Here is a 20768-nt window from a genome sequence, read left to right as displayed (position 1 = left end):
CACGGATAGTCTCCACTTCTGTTTCCCCGGGGGCTGCGATCTTGCATCCTTTTCCGCTCTCCTGTTATTGTCACCCTTTCTATCATATGAGCATGCGCAAGTCTGTCCCATTTTTTAAATAACTTCCTCTCCATAGCTTATCTTTCCTCTGTTGTTAAAATAAAAAGTTCTCGAAGCAAAAATAAAAACAAAGCATTATGCTTTCTGGTTTACTCCTCCCCTCTGTATCACCCTCTCAATCCCCTGCTCGCTGCCCTCTACTCCTCTACTCTACTGATAATGACCAACAGAAGGCAACAGTTAAAGCCAACAGTGTGCAAATTCCAGTAGACATTTTCCAGCCTCTTAACCTATTGGTCATCTTCACTGCCCTGAATTCGCTTAACAGTCTCTTTCTCCAAGAAACTCTGTGTGTCCTTGACTTCTACCATATCATACTCATCTGGTTCTCCTTATACGTTTCCAACTTTTGTTTTGTGTCTTTAGTGGACTCTACTCTGCCTGCCCTTTAAATGCTGAGTGACAGCAGATAAGCCACTTAATTTTTTATCCATTGAAAAGTAGAGGGGTTTGAATGGATAATCTCTAAATTTCCTTAAACTCTTATATCCTTTTAGTCATATTATCAGGAGTCAGAATTCACTGGCTTGAGCTACAGAAAACCCTTGTGTTTCAAGTAAAAAGAAGTGTAATGAGAGATGATTAACATTTGGGCTGCAATTCTGGAAAGGCATATTGTTGGCGGCTGCTTCTTTTTCAGAGACATCATAAAAGCTGAAAACTAGTACGACGTCATTCAGCAGTTTATCATCATGTGGGAGACTGACTAATGGGAGTTGTGGTTTCAGCATAGCAGAACAACTGGCCATTCATGGAGGACTTGAGTGCTGTGACTTAGAGGAAAAGGATAGTATGAATGAGGTTCTTTGGCCACCATGGCCTCCAAACATGACCACACACCAGGCATGGTTATAATCCTAGAGAGCCAGAAAGACTAAAACCACCATATACAAATGCTCCTGCTGGGGACATCATATTTGACTAAGTATGACAACTGATGACAAAAACGTTGGCCTTTTCCAGTAATACCTAATTATGTCATATCTATGGTTTTTAATAGTAACTTAGTTATATATATATATATATATATACTGCTATCTAAGATTTCAGATTTTTTTTTTTCTGAGAGTGAGATTTAATTTGATAGGTAGGGGCAGGAGCAAAAGTTTAAGGGTCTTTGAATCTCTAAAATGGGGGGGGGGTGGGTACAGACACTGCTGGGTCGGGGAAAGGGGATGGAAGAGAGAGTTTGATGGAGCTGTTAAGTTTGTTCCACTCTAGTGGTACTTGCAGATTCTCTTGTTTGTGAGTGTGTAGTATTCCTCCAATAAAGTTTGATTTAATCAAAACCTCTAGGCCCCAAAATACTGAAGGCTGTCGGATTTTTGTGATTTGAGGGTGTAGGGTATAATTTATTTAATATTTTTAAGGAGCTCATAACTGACAAATAAGGTCTTAAATCCCCAAAGATGTAACATTTTAAGTGATTATGGGTTGGCAGAAGGGACCCTACACACACTGTCACAATTACATTAGAGTTCCCAATTTAATTAAACAAAGATACAAACATAATTGGTTGGTCATCTGCTAAGTCATTCTGCACAAGTGTTGCCTTGGCTACAGCTGTAACCAAATTAAGACCATAGCCAACAAGATGGTGCACATGTTGGACCACTGAGACAGTAGATAGGGCTCTATACCATTTTCTTGAGCACACACGTGTTAGCCTCTGTGTTGGGCCCATCCCTCTGCTGTCTTGTGTGGGATGCACAGGGCTGCTGCCCCTTGGCCCCTCTGAATGGGAGCCTTAGAATACCAGATGGGTGCCCAATGGCAGGCCTGGGAATTACATTATCTTTATCCGTGCAGCTATGGTGCTGGCATTTTGCCTCACCTTTCAGAGCAAAGGACATCCAGGAACACTCTCCTGGGAAGCAGATTAACTTCTGTGAGTCACTGCTTTTCCATCTCATTTATGATTCATGACCTGGGCTATATTTTTAGCTTGTATTTATTTGGGTCTGAGAAGTGGGCTGGGTAGAAGTGTTGTTTGGAAACTTATGGAAGAATAAGGAGAAATTGGCATCACACTTAAGCTTGAGTAGCCTAAAATTTGTTTATAATCATCAGACATTCTGTAAACATTTATTGAGATCCTACTATGTGCCAGGTATGGTGCCAGATTCTAAAAATGCAAGTAAATCAGACCCAGTTTCTGCCTACCAAGAGCCCAGTGAATTGTGTGGGCAGACAACTAACTACGTCTCTGGATTTTAGTCATACTGAAGTCTTTGGTATTTTTGTAGCACTCCATATTCTTGCCCTTACCATGCTATGCTATGCTCATTGCCTGGAAATCTCTCCTCCAACCTCTCCTTAGTTGCCCTTCATGACTCATACCAGCATCCCTTCTTCTGAAAAATCTTCCCCAATTCCCTGAGGCTGGGTTGGAGCTCCTCCTACACATTCCCATAGAGCCTTGCATCGTGGTGTTTATCACACTCCTATAAAGAGTAGTCTTGATTGAGTCCCTTCACAGTAGTTGAGATTTACTCATCAGCTCCCCAAACTAGGAAGCAGGTGGAACTGAAGAGGATCAGGAAAGACAACACTGTCATTCCAGTATGGTCACTGCCATTTCCTGAGCCCTTTCCATGTGCCAGTCACTGTGCTGAGCACCACACGTGCATTACCATATTGGAACCTTGTAATAACCCTGTGAAATTGATAAGCTATTTTCCCTATTTTATAGATAAGGGTGAGATGAGATGTAAAGTGATTTGCCCCAAGCTTCACAGCTGGTACATGCAAAGCTGAGATTCAAACTCAGACCTGCTTAACTCTCAAAGCCCATGTACCTAAACTCTGGCATATTCCTTCTTCTCTTTTGTGGTTACTATCATAGTTGTGATAGACTAGCTCATTCCATTAACAAGCAATCCCAGCTTTCCAGCAGCTTTGACAAAAAAGGTTTATTTCTTGCTTATACCATGTGTCCACAGCAAATTGGCTGGGGGGCTCTACTCTATGTTATTCTCCCTTAGGGACCCGGACTGAAGTCTCCAATGGCAGGAGAAAGGATATGTGAAAAACTGCTCTCAAAGTGTTAGTCTACTTGAATATTATTGGCCAAGTCAGGAGCTGCACCAACTTCAAAGGAGCAGGAGAAGTGTGACCCTAGTATGTACCAGGAAGGCAAAAAATTGGAAGTACTTGTACAACAGCCCTAATAACTCCCACATACACAAAGAAAGGAGTGGAGGAAGTAGCTAAATGAAGACAAAAGGGAAGGATAAAGTGTCCAGAAGAATGAAGGTCTTCCAGTGATTTAGAGAAACTTGCTTTTTAAACCATAGGTCTCTAGTTAAATGGCTGTTGGGATCAATTATTCAGCTGTTCTTCCTGTAAGCAGCACTGTTAAGACTTCTCTTGTGAATGTATTAATGCTTTGACACAACCTGGGATTTCACTGGTTCCATCAGGAGAGCGTCGTCAATTAGTATTACAAAAGCATCTGATGTGAGTAGGGCCAGTATTCTAATTCTCATTTTCATTATGAGGAACCAGTCCAGCCACTTTAGAGACTTTCTCCAAGAACAATAGAAAACAGGATTCCCATCTCCTAGGATTAGGCCTACACAGTGATAAAAATCTCTTAAAAGTTTCTTAGGAGACTGGGACACAGTGCTAACACTTGGTTACTCCCCACCAGGGCCTTAGCTCAAAGCTATTGGGTGCAGCTTTTGAATCTTGATAAACATTAAAATGGAATATTAGATACAAGGCCCTTAAGAGGTTTCTGCAAAGAGCACATCAAGAATATTTTGGTCAAGGAGAATTCACCTTTGGACAATGCAATTCCTGTTTTCCAACAAATGCAGAGGATAATTGACATGGTGTGGAATGAAGCACAGTACTTAGTGTCTTAGGTGGTGGATATGGCAATCATTCTTCAAGTCACTATGAGATTAAACATCTACCACCCATGGAGGATGGTTGGCCTTACCATTCTTCTTGATGTCAAAAAAAAAAAAAAATTGAATGTAAAAGTCCAGATACTCAGGCTTTTGAACATGGAGCAGAAGAGGTAACTTCCAGCAGGGTAGATGTTCGGATTTTTAAAAACCTATTCAATTCAATCAACCAAAGTATATTTTGAGGGGCTGCTGTCTGCCAGGCAGTATTCTAGGTATTAGGGATAGAGCAATTTCAGCTCCTTGTTACTTAGAATGAGGGTTTGAGTGGGTGGGTGGAGGAGAGACACAGTAGTGTCTTTAATCGAGGGGTTTTCAGTTTCCTGAATTCATCTGCATTTTAAATATCTTCCCAGACTATACCCATCACGGAGCATGGGACACTTCGGGGGTGGGGTGGAGGGGTAAGCATCACAGGAAAAACTCCTACCTGACCCAGGTACCATGGGGGAATTGCTGTCAGCAGATGCCACATCGATAGGAGGTACTGATCTCTTGAGTCAGTGTCCAACACACTAGCTACTATCTTGCAGTTTTGAAAGATGCAGGGCTTGGAGTCTTCCTGAGATAGTAAAGTTCTCCAGGTCAGGGAGATAACACAACATATCACAGCTTTAAGCATAAAGAGACCTGGTTTCTTCTCCATTAACCAGCTCTGTGGCCCTTGAACAGAACACCAAACCTCTAAGAATTGGTTTTCCCATCTGTAAAAGGAGTATCATACACTTACTCAGGGTCTGTCATAATTTTATTGCAAGGATCCAATGAGATAACACTGTGAAAACAGTGTAAATCTCTGTGTAAAAGCACGTGGTCGCATATCCGATGGCGCTTCTGGCCATGCCCAGAAGCAGAAAGAGCTGTCGGAATCTGCACCCACGTGGGCGTCAAGTTATTCCTGCGAGAGGTCCACAGGTCGTAGCCCTCCAAGAGTTCTCAGTGTGCTTTTTTTGCCAGAAGGATGACCTCCAGCTGAGTACTGTGTCTTTGCTAAAGTCTGTAGGCAGAGATGAAACCTCTCTCAGTTCAACAAAATCCCCGTGTGTGAGGGGTTCTCAATGGGAGTAGGCCTGTTGGTATGTGGCACAGCTTAGCCGTCTCATGTGATGCGGATGGCTGTCATACTTTCCTCGCCCACAGACGACAGGCACTTTTTTTCAGACAAATTGGAAGCTTTCTTTGGCCAGTTGTAGATAGCTCATATCCTAGTATATTAGAGTGTCATCAAAGTACCAACCAGACTGAGATCTTTATTGCTTATCTGGGCTTTTAGAACCCAAGACCCTCTATTTGCAGGATCCCGGGTTGCCCACTGTCGAAGAGAAACTTCTGAATCAATTTAAAACTTTCCTTATTTAATTCTAAAATTTCCCCAGGAGATAATATATTTAAGACATTATCAGCTCTGCTTGCCTTGAGGGACTTTAAAACAGCAAATGTTTTCTCCATCTGCTGTGGGCCAAGGAGTCTGCTTAGTTGGGAAAGAGCATGGAGGATGAAGGGTGGCCAAGGGTGCCAAGATTTGCCCCCTTCATAGCCCAGCTTTGGTTCGGGCGGGAACCCAGCCAAGGCAGCTCTTGCTTTTGGAAGAACAAGCAGAATACACAACTTACTTTTAGAAGATTTCATCTTTGTAAACAGTGAGGTCTCGGAGGGTTGAAATTTCTTGGTTGCCAAGACCCTGACTGCAAATTAATGAACAAATCCAGATAGTCAGGCTTTTGAACCTGGAGCAGGAGAAGGCCCTTTCAGCAGGGTATGTGTTTGGATTTTTAGACATATATTCAATTCAATCAATCAAAGCGTATATGTGTGTAGTTGAAGTATAATTAACCAATTAACCAAAGTATGTTATGCATGCCAGGTGGCATTCTAGATGTTGAGGGCAGATCAGTCTTAGCTCTTTGCTACTAACCTTCTAGTGGCAGGGGAGACAGACAGCAAACAAACTAATACATGATGTTGTTAGCAATAAGCGCTCTGAAGAAAAACAAATACAAGAGAACAGAGAATGGTAGAGAGAGGGAAGTTGTCAGCTGCTTTGCGCTATTGGATGCAAGTTTCAAAAGTGCTATAGGATCACTCTAAGAAAACTCAGTCTTTGCCAAGACTGGTGCCTCTTTCACTGAAGCCTGTCTTCTTGTTTGTCTCAATGAACTCCCTCTAAGCTTGCTCCCCAATATTGTTCCCTGTTCCAGAGGAGGGGCCCTGCAGCTCCATTGTCTACCTGCTCAGGTTTTCCTAAAACCCTTCCACTAAATAAGGGGAATGACTTTCCATTCCCTTCTCAAACAACACACATACTGACTCAAATCTGGCACAAGGAGGGCTTTGACCAGCTTAACTTCAGGATTATTTTAACTGGCAACATACCCCTTTAAGAAGGAACACATTACAGATGGTCCAGTTAGGATGCAGGTTATTTTGAGACTTCCTGAATATCATTTCTTGGCTACTTCGTTCAAATAAATCATTTATTGCACTGTAAGAGGTGCTGGGGATAATGATGACTAAGACTCACTCCCTGCCCTTGAGAAGCCCACAGTCCAGCTGTGGGTGTAGACATTTAAAAAGACAAATTGCAGCACCACTGGGTGAATGCAACCTTGGGGTGTGACCAGGATGCTTTGGGAGCCCAAGGGAAGAGCAATGAACTCTGCCTCAAGAGTGCTGGAGAAGACTTCAAACAACTTTAATGATTTCTGATGCCTCATTTATTTATTCATTATTCATCCATTCATACATATTCCCTGCACAGTTTACATCAGGGTCACACACTGTCTTGCAGATATTATTGTTTGGCCTGTTACTGTTGCTTGGAAACAACTTTATTGAGATGTAATCCATATACCGTACAATTCACTCATCTAGAGTATACAATAGTTTTTAGTGCAAATACCACCCATTTTAAAACATCTTCATCAACCTCCAAAGAAACCTTGTACTCTTTAGCAGCCACCCTCCATCCTCCCAGATTTTCCAACCCTCTTTTCTAGCTCTATAGGTTTGTCTGCTCTGGACATTTCACATAAATGAAATCACGTGACATGTGGTCTTTTATGACTGCCTTCTTTCTCTTAGAATAATATTTTCAAGGTTCGTTTATGTTGTAGCATAAATCAGTACTTCATTCTTTTTTTATTGCCAAATGCTATTCCAATGCATGATATATCCTTTTTGTTGATCCATTCATCGGTTTGATGGATACTTGGTTGTTTCTACTTTTCAGCCATTATGAATAATTCTGCTATGAACATTCATGTGCAAGATTTTTGTGTGGAGATATGATTTCAGTTTTCATCATATTTAAGTGTGGAATTGCTAGGTCATATGGTAATTCTTTTTATTTACTTATATATTTAATTTTTTTAATGTTTGTTTGTTTGTTTATTTATTTATTTACTTACTTATTTAGAAAATGAGTGGGGGAGAAGCAGAGAGAGAGGGAGAGAGAATCCCAACCAGGCTCTGCACTGATAGTGTAGAACCTGATGCAGGGCTTGATCTCATGAACCCTGAGATCATGACCTGAGCTGAAATCAAGAGTCAGACACTTAACTGAGTCACCCACGTGCCCCTCATATGGTAATTTTAAGTTTAACTTATTCAGGAATCACCCAGCTGTTTCTCCTAGTGACTGTACCATTTTACATTCCCAAATCAGCACTGCATGAAGGTTTCAGTTTCTCCACATCTTCACCAACACTTGCTATTTTTGGTACATTTGTTTTTTAAATGATGGCTATCTCAGAGGGCATGTAGAGATACCTCACTGTCATTTTGATTTGCATTTCCCTGTTGATGGATGATATTGAGCATCCTTTTATGTTTATTAAGATTTTTTTTTATTATTGAGTTGTAAAATTTTTTATGTATTCTAGATCCAAGTCCATTATCAGATATATCATTTGTAAATATTTTCTCCCATTTTGTGGGTGGTCTTTTCACTTTCTTCATGGTGTCCCTTGAAGCACAGAAGTATTTAATTTTTATGAACTCCAGTTTTTCTATTTTCTTATTTTCTTGTGCTTTTGCTATTATATCAAAGGGCCTGAGTTTTTCCAATTTTATTTTATCATTTTAACTCTTATACATAGGTCTTGGATCCATTTTGAGTTTATTTCTACATATGGTATGAGGCGTATGGTCCAATTTCATGCCTTTTTTTTTTAATGTAGATATCCAGTTGTTTCAGCACCATTTGTTGAAAAGACTGTCCTTTTCCCTTTTGAATTATTTTGACACCCTTGTCAAAAATCAGTTGACAGTAAACCTGAGTATTTATTTCTGGATTTTAATTCTATTCCTTTGATCTAGGTGTCTATCTTTATGTCATACCACACCTGTCTCGATTGTGTTGCTGGGTAGTAAGTTTTAAAATTGGGACATCTGGGTCCTCTTTGTTCTTTTTCAAGATTGTGCTGACAATTCTGGGCCTCTTGAATTTCCTTCTGAATTTTAGGATCAGCTTGTCAGTTTCTGCAAAGAAGCCATCTGGGATCTTGATAGGAATTGAGTTGAATCTGTAGATTAGTTTTGAGAGCATTACTATCTTAACAACATAATCTGATCCATAAACGTGGGATATCTTTCCATTTATTATGATCTTCTTGAGTTTCTTTTAATGATATTTTATAGTTTTAAACATATGTTTTGCATTTACTTTGTTAAATTTATTCATAAATATTTTATTATTTTTGAATAAAAAGAATTCTATTACAGTGAAATTGTTTCTTAATATCATTTTTGGATTGTTCTTTGTGACCTGTTGGTTTTTGAAATTAGGAAAACTTACAGATAAAGTCTGACTCTGACTTCCTGTGAAAAATCAGATCTAGTTTCCCAAATAGCAACAAAGGACTGGAGTGCATAGTTTGGGTTCTGTCCTACTTTTAGGCCATTTTGTTCTGAGTTTGTCCTCATCTGGCTACTTTCTTATATCTGGATTAATTCAATCATTAACATTGTAATTATTAAGCAATGAGTTTTTGACCTTTATGATTGGTCTTTTGGGAAATCTAAGTTATATAAGATTTAATTGAATAAGGGATTAATAGTATCTAAATGTTTAATATGATAATTAAAAAAAATTTTTTTTAATGTTTCTTTATTTTTGAGAGAGAGACAGAGAGACAGGGCGTGAGCAGGGGAGGGGCAGAGAGAGGGAGACACAGAACTCGAAGCAGACTCCAGGCTCTGAGCTGACAACACAGAGCCTGATGCAGGGCTCAAACTCACAGACCGTGAGATCATGACCTGAGCTGAAGTTGGATGCCCAACCAACTGAGCTACCCAGGTGCCCCTAATATGATAATTTGTATATACATATCCTATCCTTTCTCAAAAGTTATTCAAGCCAGAGGTGCCTGGGTGGCTCAGTCGGGTAAGTGTCCGACTTCAGCTCAGGTCATGATTTCATGGTTTGTGAGTTCGAGTACCACATTGGACTCTGTGCTGACAGCTCAGAGCCTGGAACCTGCTTCAGATTCTGTGTCTCCCTCTCTCTCTGCCCTCCCCTGTTCATACTCTCTCTCTCACTCTCTCTCTCTCTCTCTCTCTCTCTCTCTCAAAAGTGAGTAAACACTTTTTAAAAAGTTATTCAAGCTATATCTTACTCATTCATCTCAGGAACATTGGTGAGCTAGGCTCTCCACTGGGGATACAAAGGAGAAACAGACACCATTCTTGCTTTAAAAGAGATACACACACATTAACAAAAAGTGCCATATGGGCAACTAGAGTTTTATAAAAGGTCTGCTAGAAGTCCATAGAGTGTGCAGAGGAGGACTTAGGAAAGGGAGTGTGGTCAAGACTGTGGGTAAGGAAGGGGGAGAAGAGGAGAGGATTCATGAAAGAAGTGACCTTTGCATGATGATAGTTGGGAACTTGTCTACTATGCTAAGAAAGTTGGATCTTTTCCTGAGGACTGGTGTTTTCTCTAAAGGGTGATTCTTGGACCACCCGTAGCAGAATCACCTGAGTGCTTATTAAAATGCAGTTTTTCAGACCTACTGAAGCAGAATCTCTCAGAGCCCAGGAATCTGCTTTTTAAAATATGCTTTTTAAAATATGCTTTTTAAATTTCTCTGGTGATTTTGAAGTTCTATAAAGTTTGAGAAGCTCTGTTTGAGGATGGAGGCCCTGTAAAGTTTTTAAGTGGGAGTGGAGTAGGATAAGATGGAGTGATATCATGCCAGACATGAGTTTCAGTAAGGTGTTAGCTGCATTGCAAAAAGCATATTTAGAGGGTGGGGCACCAGAGACTGTCGTCCTGGGGTGATGTTCAAAATTCAGTACTAGGGTGAAACTCAGGTAAAGAATACATTGGACAGTCCCTAAGATCTCCCACATCTGTACTCCTGGACTGTCATCAAAGGTCAGAGTCAGTGTCTTATGTTTTTATTTACAGGGAGGTCCCCTTTCCCTGGGGCAATTGAGGTCAAAGTCTAGGTAGGGACTACTGGGTTGAACAAAGAGATTGTTCTCTTGCTTACTGCCAGCCAAATGGATATAGTTTATTTCAAGTGCATTGAACATGATGTGATGTAACTGACAGGCAGAGCGTGCCTAAATGAGGATGGTAAAAGTTGGGGCAGGAGGTGGAGTTGAGGGAAGAAGAAAGTTGATATGGAGCTTGAACTGCTCAGCCCCTGACTGGGTGACAGGTTTAAAAGCAGGGGAAGAGTTGAGTTGTCTGGCTCACGTAAGTAGGTAGATGGTGACACTGCTTGAGATCAGAAATGTAAGTGGAAGTATAATGTGGATATATTTAATTTGAGATGAAATTGGAATATTCCTGTAATTATACTAGTCAGAAGCATGCAAAAGAACTTGTGTTGGAAATCTCTGTGCCATCAGCGCCCAGGTAATAATTGAAGTCATACACGGTAGAGAATGACTTTATTGGACTGGAGTAGAACTTGGAAATCAGAATTTCTTAAGCTTCACTTGTGTTCTAATGTTCAGTCAGGGTTGAGAACCAATGGTATAGCATGAGAAGAGAAGGGACAATTGTTTAAAGAAAAGACAGGGGTGAAAATAAGGAACTAGCAAAGGAGACTAAGAAGGAACAGTCAGAAGATAAAGATGAGGAATCAGAGAAAATGCTCTCATGAAAGCCAAGCAGGGAGAGATCAGAGGAAAGAGAAGGAGGTAGGTAGAGGTCAGCAATGGCAGTGCCCTAGGCAGATGAACCGGAGAACAGAAACGGTTCTCTAGAGTGGATCATGAGAAGGTAGTCGGTTTGCTCAGGCAGTTTCAGTAGAGTCTTGAGGCCAGGAACTACTATAGTGAGTTGAGACATGCGTAGAAAGAAAGGAAGTGGAGACAAAGTCTCAAGATTATGAAGAGAATGTCCTCCCTCTAATCCCCCCTTTTTTAGTGGGAAAAACTGGAAGTTATTTAAAGGTGGCAGAAAAATCCTGCAGTGTTTTTGGGGAGCATTGGTGGCCTCTACTATTGTCAGGCATTTATTGCATGAAGGTCAAAGTTCTGATGGTTTCAGAGTGTCATTCTTCCCTGTCTTATGAAATGCAGGGCCTACACCTGAAGCCTTCTCTTCAACAGTATTTTCCTGTACTCCTAGCACAGAGGCAGGCACATTCTAAGGAAGGAATACTGTATGCTATTGAAAAAAAAATGGATTTAACCCTACTTAATAATTAATAAGCTGTGATTCCTACAGGTTAAGGTAGGCTTATATTATTTTTATTAATATATTAATTTTTATAATTATATAATTTTTATGATCATATAATTAACTTTTATAATAATATAATTATTATATTAATTTTTTTACTTTTTAAAGTATTTATTTATTTTGGAGAGACAGAGAGAGACAGAGCACGAGCAGGGGAGGAGCAGAGAGAGAGGGAGACACAGAGTCCAAAGCAGGCTCCAGGCTTTGAGCTGTCAGAACAGAGCCTGATGCAGGGCTCAAACTCATGATGAGATCATGACCTGAGCTGAAGTTGGGTGTTTAACCGACTAAGCCACCCAGATGCCTCGGCTTTATTAATTTTTAAACTCAATAATAGTACTACCTACTTATTAAGAAAACAAACAATATAACTGCAAAGTGAAAAGTAAAAACCTGCCTCTCTCCCATTCCCAGAGGTAATCACCGTTAATGGTTTCTCATGTGTCCTTCAGACATTCTTTCTGAGGATATAAGAATATATATCCGTTCTCTTTGGGTAATAGAGTCAAAGTCCTCATTCTGTAAAAGAGTCAGTATGAGAAATTCTCATAAGCTAGCTATCATGCCTCCTCTCTGAAAACCCTAGTAATGTCTTCAAAGCCCAGGATACACACAGCTATGAATAGGCTGTTCACCTCTCCCTGGGAGCAAGTGGTTGAAGCTCAGACAGTACAAAAATATTATTGTTGCCTTGGGGCATGAAGAGAGAGCATGGGCTGGGAGTTAGGTAAGCTGTCTGTCAGGTGCTGAATGGGAAGGTTGTCTGAGCACTGCTGAGCTATGCTACTTTCTCACCAAGCTTGTATGCCTCTAATAAAGGTCTTTGGTGTCCTCTCGGGGTCATGAATTAGGGAGTGTCTTCTGTCTCATGTGCCACCTCCTGTGGTCCCCAGAAGAAGCTGGTTTCATCCTGTTCTCACTACCGTGGCCCCCAGGCTCATCTCATTGTTACCTACCTGAGTAGACCAAAGGAAGAGTCAGTGGGAGCCAGCTCAATGACCCTCTCTGTTTTTTCTTTTCCTGTTATACAAGGCTTACACACAGAGTCCCAGGAATGGGCTACAGACTCTGGAATAAACCCCGATTCAGTCTCACTGAATAAATGAAACTGAGCCAGGCACTTCCCTTTAATAGACCTTAATGTCCTCTTCTATTAAATGGAATTAACAATAATGACTCAACTCATAGAAAGAGAAGATAAATCATCTCTTTCATGATTCTCCTATCCTTATGAGGCTGGGTTTCTTAAGAACAGAGACCATATCTTATTCAGATCCACATTTAATAAATGAGTGAGAGGTATCGTCATTCCCAGTTTATACCTAAACCAACAGACTAAATTTCTCCTTCCCCAGGCCTCGCGACACTCAACCACTGTCTCCGTATGTAGTCATCAGGTACCTAAACAAAGAAAGCGGATGGATTCTTTTTATGTACTGCCCTTTCCCTGCTTCCTCATAGTAATGGTTTCTGAGTAGAATGAACTGTGTGAGTTCATGGGAAGACCAAGTCCATTCTGGGCTCCAGGTTAATTGTGAAAAATCAGGCACTGATTCCCTCCCTTCATTTTGCTTAGAGTGGCTTTCTCCACACACACCCATGGTGGAAGAGGAATTGTAGTTGTTGTCCTATCTCCTCAGGCATGACTCCTGTGTCTTCAGAAACTTCAGTTTATCACAGTGAGGCTGGCAGAAAGTATCACCTGTGCCACTGCTGACAGTCAAGTGTATGGAACAAAACCAAGGTTTCAGTGAAGGAAAGGGGATTGGAAGCAATGCCTCGGTCTGTCTCAGAAGGAAGCAACGAGGTGGTTATTGCCACGAAGTGTGATTAAGAACAAAGCCTTAGAAGATTCTCTCTCTCCCTGTTTTTCTCTCTCTCTCTCTCCAGTAAAAACCCCTTTCCTCATTGATAACCCAAGTCCCACCATTGGTGATTCATTTCACTGGACTGAGAATTGCCCCTACTACGACACTGTCCCTCACATGGGTGTTAAGCCTCATTGGCATTGGAGCATCCATATTCCACCTGACTCTCTTTGCCTCTTTTCCCATTCCTGTCTGATATGCAGCCTGCTCTCCCTTCCTGTTAAAGTCCCCACCATCCACTTTATCACCCAGGGCTCTCCCCTCCCACTGCCGCTAAACTGCCTGAGAAGGGGGTGTGTTCCCCCCAGCCTCCAACTTCACTACAAAACCTCTTCTATTAAGGCTGTTTGTTGCCAGTCTCTAAGATGGGGACTAACAAAATTAATAAACAGAGGAAATGACAAAGAAATCCAGAAGTCTTCCAAAGGTATCATCCTGGTTTATAACTCCTGAGTCTCCTTCTGAGTCTTCATTTCTCCTGGACTCCTCATTTATCCCCTAGGATGACAGACCAGTCAAACCTTCACCTTCCTCCGTCTCTTCTCTCCCTGTGCTCATTTTAAAGATACTGTTGGACTTGAGCAATAGAAGCTTTACTCATTCTTTCAGCTAGTATTTATTGAGTACCAACATATCCCAGGCACTATCCCAGGTGCTGGGAATACAGTGCTGAGCATGGTGTTTACAGTCAAAGGAATCAAGACAAGCAATAAACAAACAAGCTAACAAGTAAACCTGAAAAACAGTGGCATGAAAGTGATGAGTGAAGGCTGTGATGAAGGGTGACAGGAAGGGGCTTCTGGGGCAGTGACATTTGAGTTAAAACCTAAAGGATAAGAAGGAGTCGGTCTTACAGAATGAGGAAGAACTAGGCAGAGATAGCAATGAGGGGAGAGGAAACAGCAAGTGCAAAGTCCCTGTGTTTGGAAAGAGTTGGGTGTATTTGAGGAATAGAAAGAAGGCCAATGTGGCAACGAAGTATATAGGAGGAGAATGACACAGATGACATTGAGGAGGTGGTAAGCAGGGGCCAGAAAATGCAGCGTCTGGGGGTTTATAGTAACAAGTTTGTTTTGATAATAAATGTCAGAAGTTTTAAGCAATGGAGGGACATGGTCTGATGTGTTTTTTTTTTTAATGTTTTATTTATTTTTGAGAGAGAGAGAGAGCAAGCAGGGGAGGGGCGGGGGGGGGGGGGGGGGGGACAGAGGATCCGAAGAAGGCATCTGCACTGACAGCAGAGAGAGAGAGAGAAAGTGGGAAAGGGAGAGAGAGAGAGAGAGAGAGAGAGAGAGAGAGAGAGAGAATCCCAAGCAGGCTCCATGCTGTCAGTACAGAGCCCAATGTGGGGCTCGAACTCACGAACCTTGGAATCATGACCTGAGCCGAAGTCAGATGCTCAACTGACTGAGCCACCCAGGTGCCCCTAAGGTGTATTTTTGAAAAAATTACTCTGGCTGAAAATTTAAGTGGAAAAATTTGGTGTTTGTTTACATTTCCCAAAAGTGTGCTGGTTATTATCACCTCATCTTAAGTTGATGATTTACAGCTGAAGATGCCCCGCACATCTGTACTGACGCAGCCCCCTGGGGGAGTTGGAGATCAGCCCAGACCCATATCCCACCTGTGTGGGGAGCTCATTCTTTCTAGGGTGAGGGGTACAGAAAACAGAGGAGCAGGAGCTACGTTTTGAGATGGAAGAAGACACTGAGGGGCATGAAAAGCTGGAGCAGCCAGGGAGGATATGAAAACAGTCTTTTTAATGCACCTTGACATGGAGCTCAGACTCTTAAATCTCCTTTCCTGATTGTTCTGAGATGGGCTTTCTACCACATCCCCTAAATCTAGCTTTCCTCCCCTAATAAGTCTTACGGGTTATTGAACAGAACTCTCCAGACATCACTTACTTCCCCGGAGTTCAAGCCTTGGGAAGTTAGGTGTGATTGGTATGAAGTGTTCAAAAATGTTTTTGTGTGTCGATACTGGAGACCCAAGAAGAATGTGACAAACCGGAATCTGACTGAGAATGACCAGGTGATTGTTCTGGCCAGGGTCCTCTCCCCCGCACTAGGCTATGCAACATTTGGTAGACTGACCTGCTGTTAGGATGCTAAATCTGCAGAATTTGCTCAGAAATACTACAAGAAGTGTCTGGGAAGGCCCCCACCCTCCCAGATCCTGCCATCTTTCCACATTGCTCTTGCCATTTCCAAGCAGAGGGAGCCTGGAAGACTTCCAAAGGAAAGCTAAACAGGAAGCATATAATTTCCAAGGAGCTGACAGATCACTTTCAATCAGACCGCTTGGCTCTCATAACATTTCCGAGCTCATTCTCAGAGAAACACTCTCCCTCGTCAGCTAAGGCTCTGCTAAGAGGATTTACTCCCACAGCCTCACTTGGCAAAGCTACACAGAAGACTACTAAGTCTGCATCCCTAGGCTTAATTCTTCTCCACCATTCCAGAATCCAATTTTCAACTACAGGCTTGTCATTTCCTGGATACCCCATTGATGTCTTTCAGTCAACAGGTCCCAAACCAACTCATCATCTTCCCCTCTCCTGGTTTTCCTGTTTCTGTTAATGGAATCACTGTTCCCTCTGCTACCCTGGCTGGAAGCGTCTGAGTCATCCTTGACTCATCCTTCTCTCTTATTCTCTAGATCAAATCAACTGCCGAATCATGTAGTATCTATTTCCGTGATGTCACTTGAATTCATCCCCTCCTTCCTATTGCCACCATCTCTCCTCGGTGTGGGCTCTCATTACTTCCCCCTTGACAGGCACATCCTCACTAATAACCCACCTCCATACTGCTGCTGACATGAGGCTTCTCTCACATACACACTGACCAACACCTCCCTCTCCTACCATAGCCCATCATGGTTCTCACTGCTGCCACAGGACATATAAGCTGTGTTTTAGCTTATAAGGCACAATTCCTTTTCTAATACTCCATGTTCAAGGTAAATTTACTAATTCCTGGTGTGGGAAATTACTTTTTTTTTCCTTTCTTGAACCTTTTAGTAAATGATCTTGTGAAAAAGGAAGATCTTCTATTACTGAATTCTGTATTTACGCATTTATATGCTTGTTTTATCTCCTCAGAAGATTCTCCATTGCTGTAGTGTTTGCCTCACATAACAATTGAGCACATGTAGGTACCCAGTGCTGTCCTAAGACCTTCACCCATGTGGAAAAAAATTAACTCATAGCAATTCTAATAGTATCTCCCATTTTATCAGTGACAGACTGAAATGCAGAGAAGTCGAGTAACTTCCTGAGGTTCCATAACTAATAAGTGGCAGAGCTAGGATTCAGATTCACACAGTCTGGCCCCAGAGCCCATGCTCTTCACCAATGAACTCACATTGTCTTTGTTAGCTGCATTCCTGGTATCATAGTTTGGATTTAGCTGATGTTTTATAACTGAACTGAAACTTAAGGCATGTGCCCATTAATGGTCAGAAATATCAATGGTAGACTGAGTGTGAGATGTAACTTGATATCAGCAGCTGACTTAAGGTGTTTCCTAGGAAGTCACTATGAAGATGAGAAATGTCATCGTGCTAGCTTTTTTCCTACTTACCCTTTTGTTTTGTTTTGTTTTTGTTATTCCAGTACATGGGCTGTATCGAAGTGCTACAGTCAATGAGGTCACTGGATTTTGGAATGAGAACGCAAGTTACAAGGTAAGAGAACAAAAGTAAGGCAGACTTTTGAGTGCTGTGGTTTGAAGTCATAATAGTTTTTCCCTGCAGGTATTTTATGCAAGCCTCCAAAGTCACCATGGGCTTTTATTTGAATGGCTGGAAGGTAGGAAATAACCCAGTGACCTTGGATGAGTGGGTTTGTCTCATCATGTGAAAGATTTCCCAGTTGTGTCATGGAGCATCTGCATTCCATATAATAACTGATAAGATGATGCAGTCATAGAAATAGCTGGTTTCCCAGGTACCAAAAGTACTTAAGATTATGTCTGGAAATTGAACATTATAGAATCTCAGACATGTTGAAGAAGTAGCTGGAAAGAAGACCGGGGAAGAATTTTCTGTGTCAGAAATCCCAAGTTCTCCCCATTTGTGAGACATGAGAACCCACTTACTCCTTGTCTGAGTCTTCTTCCTCTGTATACAGTGAGCTGCATGGAAGGGTTGAACCAGGGGAGCCTTGCCCAGGGCGGCCCTAGACAGTGTAGGGGAAGAACCAGAGTCATTACACAGAGCACAAGTCAGAAGCAGAAATACAAAGCATGGTTCATTAAGGTCAAGTTCAAGGCAAGACTGGAAAGAGGAACAAGTGAATGCCCCCACTGGTAAGTGGGGTAATTGTGAGGTGAGGAGAAGAGGTGAGAGCACTGGGTTGATGTGAGTGATTTAGGATGAAGCCTTGGGCGTCTGTTCTGTGTGGTGCTACCGTGTGCATCTGTGGTTGCGGGCCACCTTTTCCAAAGGTGAATGTTCTCATTATGAAGAGAGGGGGTAACTCTTCCTAATACTCATCCCATGAAACTATAGGCCTGGAAAAGGTGTCCTGTGGTTCAAACTTTTGGGAAAAGGAATCCTATTGCTCTTTAGGAGAGTGGCAGTATCCACCAAAATATTAAAAACCCCAAGAAGCCCTGTGCAGTAGTTTAAAAAGTCTATCTCAAGATTGTCTAAACTTACATGGTTCCAGAGTCCTTTTCTCATGTAACATAAAGGAACATCCCACGGAACCCTAGCATTCCATGAAATGCTCTTTAGGAAATGCTATTTTAGACTCTCTGTGATACATTCAAATCTGTCTTCCCAAGTTCCCCAGCAACCTTCAGTATTTCCTTTGGAGTCTCACAGATGAAATCTAATTCTACTTTTTTTTGTACCCTTGGTAGCCACCTCAGTCCCTGGCACTTGGAGGAGGCTCGCTGGAGGTTTATTGAATAAATGCGTGGTTCCACCTTACTACCTCCTGGGATTTGGAGATAGCTGCATTTCTTCTTGCTGGAGTTTTCTCTTTCTCAGTCCCTTCAACTGTCCTGCAAGTGACCTGGTGTCTAGATGACTTTCTCCTCTATTAGCTCTACTTTGGATGTGTCCAGGCTTTATTTTCATCCTCACAATCCTTAACCTGGAGAAAGCCCTTCCTCTGATGCCGAGCAGATTACAGATGAGAGGAAGAGAGTGGCCACCCCGGGTACCTGGAATGGGGGCACAGGACGAAGGAATGCCCACTGTCTTTACCTGAGGATGACCGATTTTGTGTTCATTCATCTACTCATTTTCTTTCACTCAAATATTTATGGAGTTCCCATTAAATGCCTGAAACTGCTCAAGAATTAAGGATGCAGAAGTGTCTGGCCTCAGGGAGTTTATGTTCTAGCTGGGGGAACAAGACTATAGCAAGGAAACAGATAAATATACAATATAGTTTCGTGTAGTAATAAGTGCCATTACTGTACTAATAAAGCAGGGTAAGGGGATAGAGATGTAGGGGGTGGGCTTTTATTTTTTAATTTTTATATTTCTAAAAAATTTGCGGATAACTGACATACAATGTTACAGTAGTTTCAGGTGTACAACATAGCGATTCAACTTCTCTACACTTTATGCTGTGCTCACCAAAGTGTAGTTACCATCTGCCCCGGGGCTGGGCTTTTAAATTTTATTTTCTGGGTATAACAATACCCTATGGTTACTTAGAACTATTTGGAAAATACAGAAACATATGAAAGAAGAAAATCACTCAGAATCTTACCTAAGATAATTTCTACCCACATTTTGTGTTTTGGATAACTTTCTGGTCTTTTTCTCATACATGAACTTACAGCGATTTTTATAGAAAATTTGGAAAATAGTTGATACTATTTCTACCATCTTGAGCATTTCTCTGTTGCTAAATATGCAGAACTATTATTTATTGTAATAAGATACGTGTCACATAAAATTTACCATCTTAACTAGTTTTAAGTGCACTCCTCAGTAGCATTAAGTACATTCATGTTGCTGTGCAACCATTGCTGCCATCCATCCCCAGAACTTTTTCATCTTCCCAGATGGTAACTCCTCATTCCCTCCTCCCCTAGCCCATGGCAACCACCATTCTACTTTCTGTGTCTATGGATTTGACTACTCTGGGTACCTCATGTGAGTGGAATCATGTGGTATTTGTCCCTTTGTGACTGATTTGTTTCATTTAGCACAATGTCCTCAAGGTTTACCACTAGACCAAACAATATAACTGCTTTGAAAGCATTTGGTGTGTATTGCTAGATTGCTATGCAGAACTGACTGCTTGATATTCCTTTCTCTCAGTCATGTAGTATCTTTTTTTTTTTTTTTAGTATCTATTTTTTGCATCTTTGTGAGCTTGTAAGTCTATATTTTCCTATTGTTTAGTAAATGGTAACAGGTTATTTTGTTCTATTCCGTGAAGATTCAGTTTATAACTAATGTACACACCCCGGGGAAGGTGCCTTGTATGGTATCTGGGTATTATTCTTTGTGGATGTGTCCATGTGTGGCTCAGGCATGGTAGATTGTGCTCTGGGCAGGTTTGTGCAAGCTTAAGGGTCGTTTATTTTCTTGAAAACCTCAAATTCCTATCCCACTTCCCAAATATTTACTTTTCTTCTCTCTCTCTCTTTTAGCTCTTTCTCCTTTCTTCTCTCCACTTATATGTATTTTGACATTTGGCCAATTTTCAAGTTGCTTTATTACCAATGGTCTTAGATGTTATCATTAAAACATTAAGTTTAATCAGGTTTCAAGCTACTTTTTAAAATTTTTTAATGTTTATTTATTTTTGAGAGAGAACGAAACAGATGTGAATGGGGCAGGGGGCAGAGAGAGAGGGAGACACAGAATCTGAAATAGGCGCCAGGCTCTGAGCTGTCAGCACAGAGCCCGACACAGGGCTTGAACTCAGGAACTGCGAGATCATGCCTGAGTCGAAGTTGGACGCTCAACCAACTGAACCACCCACATGCCCCTAGGTTTCAAGCTATTTTAAATTTAAATGTCACATATTCACACAGTTTCACTTTACTCATAATCCTACTTAATCAAAGAAAAAAGATTTCACTGGACCAGTTAGAATTCCAAAAGAAAGAAGTCATTTTGTAGGACCACAGCTATCTCCCTATATTTACTGTCAAACATAAACATAAAATCAATCAGGTGTGAATGCTA

General features: G+C 41.4%; 1 protein-coding gene across 1 annotated transcript in view; it reads left to right on the top strand.

Annotated features, from left to right (window-relative positions):
• The window catches only part of SHC4 (SHC adaptor protein 4), a 128791-nt gene that overhangs the window by 22519 nt on the left and 85504 nt on the right, over window positions 1–20768 (top strand). Inside the window, exon 2 of the mRNA XM_025919830.2 lies at window positions 17221–17291. Within this exon, the coding sequence (XP_025775615.2) occupies window positions 17221–17291 (71 nt within the window). The remainder of the gene's footprint in view (window positions 1–17220; window positions 17292–20768) is intronic.

Source organism: Puma concolor, chromosome B3 (assembly GCF_028749965.1).
Source record: "Puma concolor isolate L17-30 chromosome B3, mPumCon1.1.hap2, whole genome shotgun sequence".
In the NCBI taxonomy this organism is placed as follows: Eukaryota; Metazoa; Chordata; class Mammalia; order Carnivora; family Felidae; genus Puma; species Puma concolor.
Note: the sequence above shows the minus strand (reverse complement) of the source record. Positions and strands in the feature narration are given on the sequence as shown.